At 38.0% G+C, this 12,509-nt stretch overlaps 1 protein-coding gene across 2 annotated transcripts in view; it reads left to right on the top strand.

Moving 5' to 3' along the window:
- Positions 1–12,509, top strand: part of DMD (dystrophin) — a 2,035,184-nt gene that overhangs the window by 1,256,211 nt on the left and 766,464 nt on the right. Inside the window, exon 48 of one of the 2 annotated variants that reach the window (XM_065901098.1) lies at positions 186–350. In XM_065901098.1, the coding sequence (XP_065757170.1) occupies positions 186–350 (165 nt within the window). Of the gene's footprint in view, positions 1–185; positions 351–12,509 lie in introns of those variants that run through there. The other variant, XM_065901100.1, reaches the window with a different exon arrangement.

Genomic DNA, 12,509 nt, shown 5'->3' with positions numbered 1-12,509 from the left:
TCAATGATTTATAATACATGAATTAAATCCTAATGTGTAACATATGTATGTAATCAATATCATGCTGTTAAAATACCAAATTACATAAATTTCTATAACATTTCATAACAAATAGCTTTTGAAAACAATTCTTTTGCCTTTTTTTTTTAAATCATGAGACTCTTTTACTTTGTTTTTCCCTATAGGTTTCTAGAGTATTACCTGAGAAACAAGGAGAAATTGAGGCTCACATAAAAGACCTTGGACAGCTTGAAGAGCAATTAAATCATCTGCTTCTGTGGCTGTCTCCTATTAGGAATCAGTTGGAAATTTACAACCAACCAAATCAAACAGGACCATTTGACATTAAGGTAAAGACTTTTTGCTCTAAATATTATTTTTCAAGAGTGGCAATATCACTGAAATAAATTTCTCATTTGTTATCATCATCACCATCATCGTTGTTATAATGCTAATAATAATAATTATTATTACTTGAGTAGCATTTTTTGTTTTTTCTTCTGGCATTTACTAGCAGTGATGTTTCATTAAACTCATATCACCAGAATGTCTTCATTATACTTGTTACTACGATCCATTTTCCATCCCTACTTGAATTGTACTTAATATGTTTGTAGACTCCTTATCTAAAACTGAAGTCATTTTGGACACTAAGTGCCTACAAAGTGAAGTATAGACTCCTTAGTAGACATTATAAAACCCTGTCAGACTGACTCCAGTTTACCTTGGTATCCTCTTATTCTGCCAACAATCTCCTCTTGTATTCTAGATACAACAAATTTTATAGTATCTTTATACGCATGTGGTTTCATGCCATGTCTGTGTTCTTGATCTTCTCTCTTCTTTAAATGACTTCTGTCTCATTTTTTGGCATGATGAATTTTCCTCCATCCTTTAAGACTGAATTCAATGTCATTGCTTCTTCAAAGCCTTCTTACATACCCCTAGTAGAGTGAAAAACCCTTTTAGGATTGCTTATAAACCTCTGTATCCATCTCCTATAGTCTTTGTACATTGATTGACACTTAAATTTTAGAGACCTGAGTACCTCATCCCACTGTTCTTTGAATGCAGAGGGCATCTTCTTACTTATCTCCCTGTCCCACTCATTTCTGAACACCCCCATCCCAGGGCTCAGTGTATGGTGGGTACTTGTTAGCATTTTTAAATCAATGAATAAAGATGTTAATGAGGCACCTAGAATGGTAATGAGATGCTATAGGTAAGCTTAGGGCTCCAGACAAACATGCCAGTTGGGCACCACCATCTCCTCCTCTTAGTGTCCCTGTACACATTGATTGTTCCTATCTTTTCTCCCTTCCCAGGAGCCCATTTCAAGGATTTGTCCCAATATAATTCCCTATTTTTTTGCATCTCCTATGGGCCAACCACATTAAGTGGCCAATCACATAAACCAGTTCAATTGAAAGCACAGCCTATTAATTAATGTAATGATGGGTAACTTCAGACTAAATAAGTTAAATAATATCTTTGAGAAACGTTTTTTCTTTTAATTCATTGACCCAAATTATTCAATTTATTTGCTTTCCAGGACTATAACAACCTAATGGTTTTATCACTACCTAGTTGGTGTTTTGCTAGGAGATAAGGATAAAAGCAAGTGTGAGGATCTTTTAGAGAAGAGTTAATGAACATTTAGGAAGGATGTACTTGAGTGAGGAAAGGAAAGAGATACAGAAAGGTTTGCCACACCTAAAATGACTTATATTTGCAAAGTGCACTGCACTACTTTTTACCTTACTTCTTCTTGACATGTTTACATCTCCCATTCTGATAGCTACCCACCAGAGCTGATGATAAGTCACAAGTAGACATCATTTCACCAGTGCAAAACCCAGGCTACTTAACCAGTGGCATGGTCTTGGGTTCAGTTTGACAATTAAATTCAAGTCACAATAGGTTTTTAACCAGAACAAATTTAGTTAACTTTAAGAAAGTATACAGGACAAGTGAAAACATAGCCAGCGCAGTGATGACAGAGTGGAGGTCTTGACACCAAGGTGCAGCTTCTGATGGACCCGTCACCCTGCATTTGAGTCATGTGTGGTCACAGGGACAAGACTGGGTGAGTGCAAAGCACATCATCATGCAGGGAAGCCATCAGTTCTGGTATCCTTTCAGTTTTTCCACCTAACTAGCACCTAGTGTCCTCAGAGGTATTTGACTAGCACCCCTTCTCCAGTGCAACTGCATCTCATCGATACTGATTTTTTATTACTCAATAAATAATCTCAACAAAGAAGGACAGTTACTTGGTCCAATGAACAATAACCTCAGCCAGATTCTCAATTATCTTGGATCGAGTATATTCTTAAATATCTCTTGATTTAGTGTGACAAGAGGAAAGGCCATAAACTCTTTATTCCCAACCAGAAATAGTTTTTTGGAACTCAGATATAAAAGCACTCAGATTTAAATACAATCTTCAGTTAGAATGTGCTTCTTCACTAAAATAACGAAAAATATATTCAATGTGAGCTTTCTCTCTACATGGAATATATTTAAGAGAAAAGATAACAAAATCCTCTGATACAAATGGATGTTGTTGACTCAACCAAAGTAACTTTAGCCCCAATGTGTGTACCCCAGAATAGTGCTCAAATATTAAAAACTTTCATTGAGCCTTTGTCCACGGCCCATATGTTCCTGCCAAATGGGTCCCTGCAGTTTAGCATGAAAGCTACTCTCAGCTGTGTTAATCACTTTCCTTTATTAAAGCTCCAAGACACCACTCTCACTGCTGTGTATAGTTTCAGGAGTCATGATATTTGCCCTCCTGCAGCTCAGTCTAAATCACTGAGGAGAGAGGCAGCTGCTTTTTCCCTGGCAGTAAAACTCCTTGGCTTCAGTCCTCTGTGCATATCCTGAGTTTTTCATCTCTGGAGTGTAGATTTCAAAAATATTCCTTTAGCCTTTTTCTTCTGCTTGTGGCTGTATCCAAGGCAAAAAAAAAAAAACAAAAAACCATAAAATCATATACATGATGACTCAAAAAATTCTTCCTATGATTCTCAGACCCCTAACTTGTAATCAGGAAATAGTGGCCTGTGTGAATAATTTACTAGCCTGCCCAGTTCTTTATCCTTCTTTGTCTAGCTTCTATCTATAGTCACTGTCTAATGAATTATTTATTAAGATTGCACAGAGTTCTTCTGCTAAAAGATATGCGGTTTTAATCTGTACAGCCCTCTATAGCCCTCTGCTTAGAGATTAAACTTTTTTCTCAGTTAAAGAAATATGGGAAAATGGACTTGGCTTAACTTCAAACTACTGGAAACCAAAAAGTTTGTATACAGCTTTGAGGACATGCCCATTTTTTCACACAGAGAGAGAAACGCCTTTAAAAAAAAACTTAGGAATGAGTTAATGCAAAGAAAGTAGATGCACAAGCAGTCTCTGTTTCCTAAATTTAAAGAAATTGTCCTTATCTGGCCATGGTGGCCATGGCTTCCTCTGAAAAAAAGGGCCTAAGGCCTTGCCATCCAGGTGATTTGTTTTCTCTAGTCACTCTGAGCACCTGTTAGAAAAATATGTAATATCCGCTGTGAGCCTTGGTTTCGCCTGCTTGGTACTTCATGCTTACTGATGAAATGCAGCTAACTGCGTAATGAAACCCAAATAAAAAAAGCCTTTAGGGCTCTGCTCTAATACATTGTTTATTCTGGAGTGAAAATTGACTACACATCGCTTGGTTTGTGCAATTTACTCCCGAAATATTCTTATTCAGGAAATCCTGCAAATAGCAATATTCATCTTGAAAATCACCTCACAGAACCCTTAGCAAGCTGAGAAACATGATCAATGACATAGTGATGTAGAGGGTGAAAATGAGGCGTAATCACAGCCCTTTCCCATCAGTCAGCCCAGTAGAACTAGGCATGCCTTTGAATTTTGATTTTCAAATGTACCCTCAACTTAGACACCAAATATGTTGATTTTAGATTAAAGAGATGATAATTGAATGCTAAGAACCAGGAACCAGTTAAATTTTCTATGAAGGGTCTTATGCTTTTAATCTTTAATGAATGCTTTCAGTAATGACCTGGAGATACACTACTTACCTGACATGAAACTGCCTAACTACTGCTTTCCAAACTTTTTAAAAATTTATTTATTTATTTATTTTGGCCGTGCTATGTGGCGTGTGGGATCTTTGTTCCCTGACCAGGGATCAGACACGTGCCCCTTGTATTGGAAGTGCAGTCTTAACCACTGGACCACCAGGGAAGGCCCCCAAACCTTTAATTTAAATATGAGGTGGGGAGGGGGCACATAATTTTATGTTGTCTGACTGACTATATTATGCTCATTGATGACAAGGAGGGTTTTTTTCCTCCCTTCAAGAATGACTTTCCACCTGTGGTCCATCAAAAAGCATGACAGTGTTGTACTGACTCTTCCTTACCATGTAAGACACTTAATTGTCTGTGATGTCAAATCCACACTGAAAAGTACCAAAGGACACAATTGTAGTGACTGAATGTTAAAGTATCTGAACACCAAAATCCTTCTCTGCATGTGTTCAGATTGCTGTGAGTGTTGTCAAGGAAAAATTGCATGGGACGACTTAATACGCAAGTAAGACTTTATTCAAGACTATTGCAATAGGGGAGAGAGATTGAACTCAACTCCATTGAAAGAAAAGGCAAGAAAGATTTTAAGCGTTGGGATGAGCTAGGGGAGAAGTACTAGAGGACATTAACAGGGAGGTTGGTTCTTGTGATTAGGCCATCTGTGTTTGCTAGCTGTCGCTTATTGAAGGTAAACTACTGTCTTCCCACAGAGACTAGGAGATAGGGTACTATCCTTCTGGATGTTTACACTTCAAAAGGATGGCTCCCAGGTCCTTGAAAAGGCTATTCCTGGGTTGTAAAAGATCTACATCTCAAAAGGGCAGAGAAGGAATTTATGATAGAAAGTTTTCTAAAGTAAATGTGCTAAGAAAAGAGGTATCAGTCCTATAATCAGGAGGAAACCTATCTAAATTTTAAGCTAAAGGAGAATGTTACAGCCATCTTTGTCAGTCCCTTTTTTGTTCAAGGGAAACTAGGTTTCTGATTGAACAACTTAGGAAAGTTACTCCATGTAGTTCATTTTAGAAGCTTTCTGTTGTTGAAAGAGTAGTTGAACTGACTCTGAGACTTGGGTGTAGAGGATATTTGCTGGATGGTGTGAGCAATCAGGTATTTAATGAGGGAGCTTTTTGTGCAGGTAAGAAGAAGAAAAATTAATTGTTAGAGCAGACTGTAAACCAAGTTTCTGAGGCCAGAGGGTAGCCACTTAAGAAAATTCCTAGATGTTGTGCTGGAAGCATTTTTAGATAATGGAGTGAGGATGGCAGTGGCCATTTGATGGATTTCTTGGTTTGCAGCTTGAATGTTTTTGGTGATGGCACAGACATCAGAGAGGTTTTAGTAAGATTGTCCACAGTCATGGTTATTTCCTGGGGCAGAGCATGAAAGATGTGGGAGTTCTGGTGACCTTCCTGAGTAGCCCACACGCTCTTTTGAAGTATATTTCAAGTTATTCAGCTTCAGTTCTCAGGGCTTCTTTAGAGCCTGGGGGGAAAAGTTTAGCTCCAAGACAAGGTAGACTCTCAATAAGGATCTGGACAGTCAGCTTTTGGTTCTCAGTCATGCCAAGACAGGAGAGTGGGAGAAAGATTGGAAACATTAATTTGGAGAGCTGTGGCCAGATATTGAAGGAAATGAGAATAATTGAAAATCTGGTAATAACTGTAAGACAGCAGGATCCAGTCCAATTTACGGGTAGGTAACAAAATCATGTACTCTACAAAGAAAAGTAAAATAGCTCAAAGGCAATGAACAGGGCCAGAATCTGATAACCCACAAAGGTATGCTATAGTTTTCTATTGAAACATAAAAATTTTCCGTACAGTAACCTCCCATTTGATCAAAGGTACTCAAAGTAAGATTATTCTTGTTTACAAAATAAGGCTGAGCTCTTTATTTACACAGATGCAGCAGGAATAATAATTTACCACATAGGCCTTTTAAAGTTTGTTTTGCTGAAAATTTTCATAAGGAATTTCAGTTTTGACTTTTAAAGCCTCATGAGATTAAGAAGCCAAGCCAAGAACTTGAAATCACATTTTACCTGCCATGCCTATAGATTTGGGTGAATTCTTCTATTCTTGAAGTCCTTAAAATATCCTAAGTTTTCCTGGGCCTGCCAGGAAGTGACCTTCCATATTCACCCGTAAGGCTGGACATCCTGTAAGCCAGGTACTAGGCCAGTTTTCCCAAGAGGGCTTTGTAAAAGGCCTTCCATAAAATTAACTATGGTTTTCTAAAACTGTCTGGTCATATCTGATTCTATGCACACCATTCTTAAATATGACATTCCAGTCAAAGCCTTGGTTATATAATCAGTTTTCTCAATTATGTCCTGTTACATAAAGGACAGATTCTTATTGAACCTATGCAAATAAATATATTGCCATGAAAATAAGAATACTTGATAAGAGTTTGAGTTCTGGAGGGATCGAGCAGGGAGAAAAGATAAATGTTTCATTTCTCTCCACAGAAATGTAATCTACTAAATTACTATGACTTATAGATAGGATAAGTAAAAAGAAAAAGGAGTTCTTAATGTTAAGAAAACGGAATATTAAAGCATCAACCATATTCCCAAAAGAACCCTAATCAAATCATACTTCATGAGTTCATTCAGTTCTATGTAATTGATTCTTGTTTTACCTGATCTCGGGTTAGCAGTTTCCTAAAACCCATTAGCTTCTCCACTAGAGTTCTGGAAATCCTGAGTCAGTCCAGTGGTATGGCCACAAGTTATTTAAACAAAGCTCTCAGAAGCCTGTGCCCTAGAGTCCCTGGTGTAGTCCTTTCCAAGAGTTTAGGAGATAGTCCCTTTTTCTTGACGGTAAGCATTCTGGCCTGTAACTGACAAGAAGCACTTTCAGGGAAGCCTCCGAATAAAACAACAGATATCTGTAAATGACAGAAGGCTTCACACAATCATGGTTAAAGATCTGATGAAAGTTCATTTGACAAGGAAATGTTATTTTTGTGGCACACACCATTTTAATGTAATAACTGAAGTTACTACTGATAACATTATCCTGTCATTGTCTGATATTAGGCAGAGCAGCACCAGGTTATACCATGAACAGCAAGGGCATTAACACATTTCTAGGATCTTCATATAAGTACTGAAATATTTATATTAATAACATTTGATCCATAACCTAGGGATACACTACATGCAACTCAACATATCACATAAACCTAATTATTCTTAATCTATTTTTAGAAGGTGAGAGAACAAATCCTTTGAGATTTTCAAGGCAGCTTGAGATCAAGATTTCATTTAGGATTTGATTTGTGGAAGGCAAAATATCAAAGGTTGTCAAATATGTGAAAAGGTTTGAATACTTGGTGAAATAGGATCATGGGTCACCAAAACGATGCTTGACTACCTATTTAACCAAAGTGACAATAAAAGATTTCAGAAATAAATATAGGAGGTGATATGATTGAACAAGACTTTGGCTCCTTCAAAAGTGCGATGCCTCGATTCTCTTAAATAATCAAGGACATGATAAAATCTACACAAAGCACAGGGAATTATTCTCATAAGACAGAGAATCATTGTTGCCTAGGTGGATTGCTCAAAAGGTAAAGAGAAACCTTTTACAATCTCTTATTAGGAACAGACCAATAATACAAGAAAACTTTGTCATTTTAATAAAGAGAAGATTAAATTCAGTTTTGCATTAGTATACTGTTGATACTAAAAATCATCTTTTAAAAGCTTTAAAGATATATCCATCCAGTCATAGCCAGCTTTGACCACATAACATAAAATTCCTTTTCCACAAAGCTACAACTTTCTGTGTCTGTTCCGATTTTGTCCTACATTTCTTCTCTTTTCCCTTCTGGAACAAGCCGTCATTTTACCTTAGGACAACATTACTCCCTTCTTGCTTAACAAAAACGCATGCTACATACCTGGCATACAATGCATACAAAGTTGTTGTTTCTAGAGATTTTATTTATGTATACTGATTAATAGCTTTTAACCATTAGTAAATTTTATTTAACAGAGAAAACCAGGAAGCAAATAAATTTGAACTGTCACATACTAGCGTTTTGTAGCAGACTAGGAAATGTTATGAAAATAAAATTAGGTTACCTGCTCAATAGGAGGGCTAAAACTTCCCACCAGTAATTGTGGGAGGAGATTTTTTAAGATTTTCTTTGGACTTAATATGTAATCTTGTGGGAGCTGTGGACTCAAATCTGGGCGAGTGACTGAAGTTATGCCAAGGGGCTACCTGGGGTGTCTCCAGAGCCAATCTGAGTGTATAAAATATCTAGTTTGTCTCTAAGTAGACTTTTCAGCTTCAGGTAGTTACTTCTGGGGTTCCTACATCCCTTGAGAGCGGCCTGTGGGGGCGGGGAGCATAAAGCTTAAGTGACTAAAAGGAGTTGGGGAGATGGAGTGGCGAGTGAAAAGCCTGACAGGGGTGGACAGAGGGATGGACAATTAAAGGGAGCTGAAGGGAAGATTGAAGGTGTTAAAAGGAGAACACAACAGTGGAGATGATGGGAAGGGAGAGGTCTTAGGTGAGCCAGTTTAGGGAGATCCTAGGTTTTCCAAAGAGGCCAATTGAAAATTCCAGATTATCTTTGGTAAAATCACGCCAACAAGGAGAGAAGCGGACAGCTCCATAGTAGTAGTCTTCAGAGAAGGAGAATCAGAAGACTGAGAATTTCCCCTGGAGAAGGGAGGAACCGCAGTAATGGCAACAAAGAAAGAAAACCCAAACGAGATCTCTACAGAGAAAGACTACTCTAAGTACCAAAGAACTGAAGCTCAACCGAATGAGATCTCATTGAGAATTTTCCATGGTCTAAGCCAATGGTAGCTTTCACACAAATAAGCCTGGGACTCTAACCCAGCCTCATCTTTGGAAGCACTGGATTCTGAGTTGGACTGATCAATGGATCCCCAGTCAATCAGTCAGGAGTGTGGATAGTTCACAAAATCAGCTTTTCAGAGGTTAATGTCATCTAGTTCATTGTTTGGAGTGAGATAATTCAAGTTCAGATATTTACTCCCTTAGACAGACGTATACTGGCTCATGTTAAATTGAATAATATAGCTGATTTAGTTTACTTTTATTTTTGAAGGACTAGTGTTGGGAAGGTGAGGAACAGGGAAGAGGACACTGACCTCTTAGCCTAATAATCCTGTAATCCTCTTTCTTAGGAAATAAAAAAGTTTCAGTGTTTTCTATTAGGTATGAAAATATTTCTATGGAATGTGTATTGAAAAGCAGTGGGTGAAAGCTATTTGACAAAAAGACAATATTCTCATTCACTATGCAGCTAGACAGAGGTTTTTTGAAAATTTAAAACTCCTCTGAGCTTAGGTTGGTTCTGGGCGAGAGTATAATTCTGGCTCTGATAAAATCTTGAAGATTGTTGAGGTTTGTGGGTACCATATTTGAGTGAAATTAGGCATCAACTTTTCTCTTTGAACACTGGGCAATCAGAATTCTTCCTCTTACTTTCCACCCCCTCTACTCAACTCCAAAATCCATCGCTGAGTTGAAGTAGCATGATAATGGGGAGAGAAACAAAAGACCCAAGTTCGAATCCCAGCTCGGACCCTTATTGGCTTTATGACATTGTTTAACTCACTTACTCTCCTTAACCTGACTTTCCTGTTCACTAAAAAATGAAAAACACGAGCCAATTTCCCTGGGACACTATTGGATTAAGGTAACACTGAGGTGGGAACACATTTTCCTAAGGCAATAGAAAAAAGACAGTGAATGGGAACTCTCCTTTTGTAGCTGGAATTTTGACAAGAGCCCTTAAAAAGAAAAATCAGGCTTGCAAAATACTCCCTCTTTCAAAAGAAATCAGCAAGTTGCTACCAGAAAACCACCCCCAAAAAGACTGCAGGTAGTCATGAGAGTTTCATCATTCACCAAACGGAATTGCCTATATAAGGAGAAGAATAGAAACTTGAAAAGAGTTTCTTGAATTGAGAATTTCTGGAATGGAGAATTCAAGTAAGACTAACAATTTATTGGCCAAGAAGAAGCAGGTGTGGCTTTTACTGTTCTCTTCCTTATGGGGGAGGGGAGGAGGTCAAACCTCCCTGCCAAGGCAAGGAGGAGGGCTCCAACCAGACCTCTATTACAGTGGTATTCAGACTATTCTGCTTATAAACCTCTAAAAATAGTTTAGAAAACTGAGTATCTGCTAGAACGTTTTAAAGTTGACATCCATTTCCTCCCTTGGCATATTGTAAATATTGACACTTAAAAAGTGTTACATTACTCTTTTGAGTGGATCCAGTGGAATCCGAATACCATAGCAATATGATATCTACCATCACCCACTTAAAAAAAAAATACACAGGGTCTTCCCTGGTGGTGCAGTGGTTGAGAGTCCGCCTGCCGATGCAGGGGACACGGGTTCGTGCCCCGGTCCGGGAAGATCCCACATGCCGCGGGACAGCTGGGCCCGTGAGCCATGGCCGCTGAGCCTGCGCGTCCGGAGCCTGTGCGCCGCAACGGGAGAGGCCACAACAGTGAGAGGCCCGCGTACCGCCAAAAAAAATAAATACATAAAAATACACAAAACAAGGTCATCATTAATAATTAGAAGTTTCCTATCAGTCCTCTTTCTTCTTTAAATCATATTTCCAGTCCACTTCCCCAAAGAGTTGTATCCTAATGTAATACATATTTATGCTATGAAGTCTTTGATTAACCATTCTGTCATACTTCTATATGACAAATACACCCATGTGGTTTTAAATTCAATTTTTAAAACAATATTCTGTGACTACAAGGTTCTCGGTATTTTTAAAAATCCTTTAGATTGAGTTATAGCTACAATCATTAATAATAAAAGTATTAATTTTAGTAGTAATAACTAGTAATAACCAAATAACTAGTAATAACCAATAACTAGTAATAACCAAATTGCCTAAATATATGTAACTTTTGATAAATAATTATTAAACATACCCAGTAGATTTTTGGAAATTAATCTATGAATGAGATGGCTGAGTAAGTGTATGATGGTACCTTGATTAAAGGAGGATTTCAGTCATTAATATTTTGAATTCTATTTCGATTTGGCTTAAATGTGTCTTAGGTAAAATACACTATTGAGATACATCAGTTTGTAAAGTTGGAGGACGATCATTAACTAAAAAGTAGGACTGATAATTGGAATGATGTATGTACTACAAGAACAAACCCAGACAAATCCCTTGTAGAAGCTGAGAATCTGGAAACTGCTTCCACGAACACCATCTATGCTCATATATCCCTAGGAAAGTCTTTGTATCCCTCCAGGGGCACACCCCAGTTTGAAGTTTGCCACTGTAGGAGAGGTTGACATTCTGTGAGAAGGGGAGAAGGGCAACATAGACCCTGGCTGGACACTTGTTAAACTGTCAAAACACCACCAAGTTTATCTTTTTTTTTTCTTCCACCAAGTTTATCTTACTCACAGTCCATGGCCTTCTATAACTTCATCTACATTGTGAAAACAAATTTCTCAACTAGATTGAATCCTAAGACAGAGCCCTTTATCCCATCAGTAGAAACCTCCCTCTATTTTGTCATCAATTCAACCGTCAATTTCCTTTGGCAGTTTTTCAGTTTGTTACCAAACTCTAATTGCTTTATTTCGTACCCAGTTCATATTGCCCCATTTCGTCCGAAAATGGTCATTTGGAGATTTTATCAAATATATTGCTGAAATGCACATGAACTTCATTTTCCTGTATCCCTGATCAGCCTCTCTAAGGAAAGAAGAACATGAGACTAAGCTAATGAAGTTTTCATTCAGCTAACTAACCATTTATTGATTAACTACAGTATCCTCCTATGCTAAGGTGGCCCTCATTCTCAATTTGCTTAGAGATGAGTTGGTATATAAATATACCTCAGTGTACTAAATGCAATCAATGCAGAAGCATTTACAATGCAGTGTGGTGAGTACACTTATAGGATGTTGTGATAGCCCAGAAGAATGATACCTAACCCAGTGGGGGTATTATTTAGAGCACAGCTATGAAGTGTGGTTCCCTAGACCAGCAGCAGCATCACCTAGAAGCTTATTAGAAATGTAAATCCTTGGGCCTCTCCATACACCTCTTGAATCAAAATAAATGTGAGTGAAGATCAAGAAACTGTTTTAACAAGCCCTCCAAAAGATGCTTACACTTGCTAAAGTTTGGGAAGCTCTGGTCCCAAGACAGGCTCCTGGAGGATGTAATGTCTGAACTGGATCTTTAAAAGATGAGTAGGAATTGATAAAGTGAAATGTGTGTGAGGGAAAGGAAAAGGGTTCCGGAGAGAAGAGGCAATAAGAACCAAGATATGAAGTGATTAATGGCATGAAGTATGGGAAGAAAAATAAATACAACGATGTTGTAAGCCCAGTTTGGGTGAGGCTTGTATGCCACTGAGGAGC

The sequence above is a fragment of the Phocoena phocoena genome, chromosome X, assembly GCF_963924675.1.
Source record: "Phocoena phocoena chromosome X, mPhoPho1.1, whole genome shotgun sequence".
Classification (NCBI taxonomy): Eukaryota; Metazoa; Chordata; class Mammalia; order Artiodactyla; family Phocoenidae; genus Phocoena; species Phocoena phocoena.
Note: the sequence above shows the minus strand (reverse complement) of the source record. Positions and strands in the feature narration are given on the sequence as shown.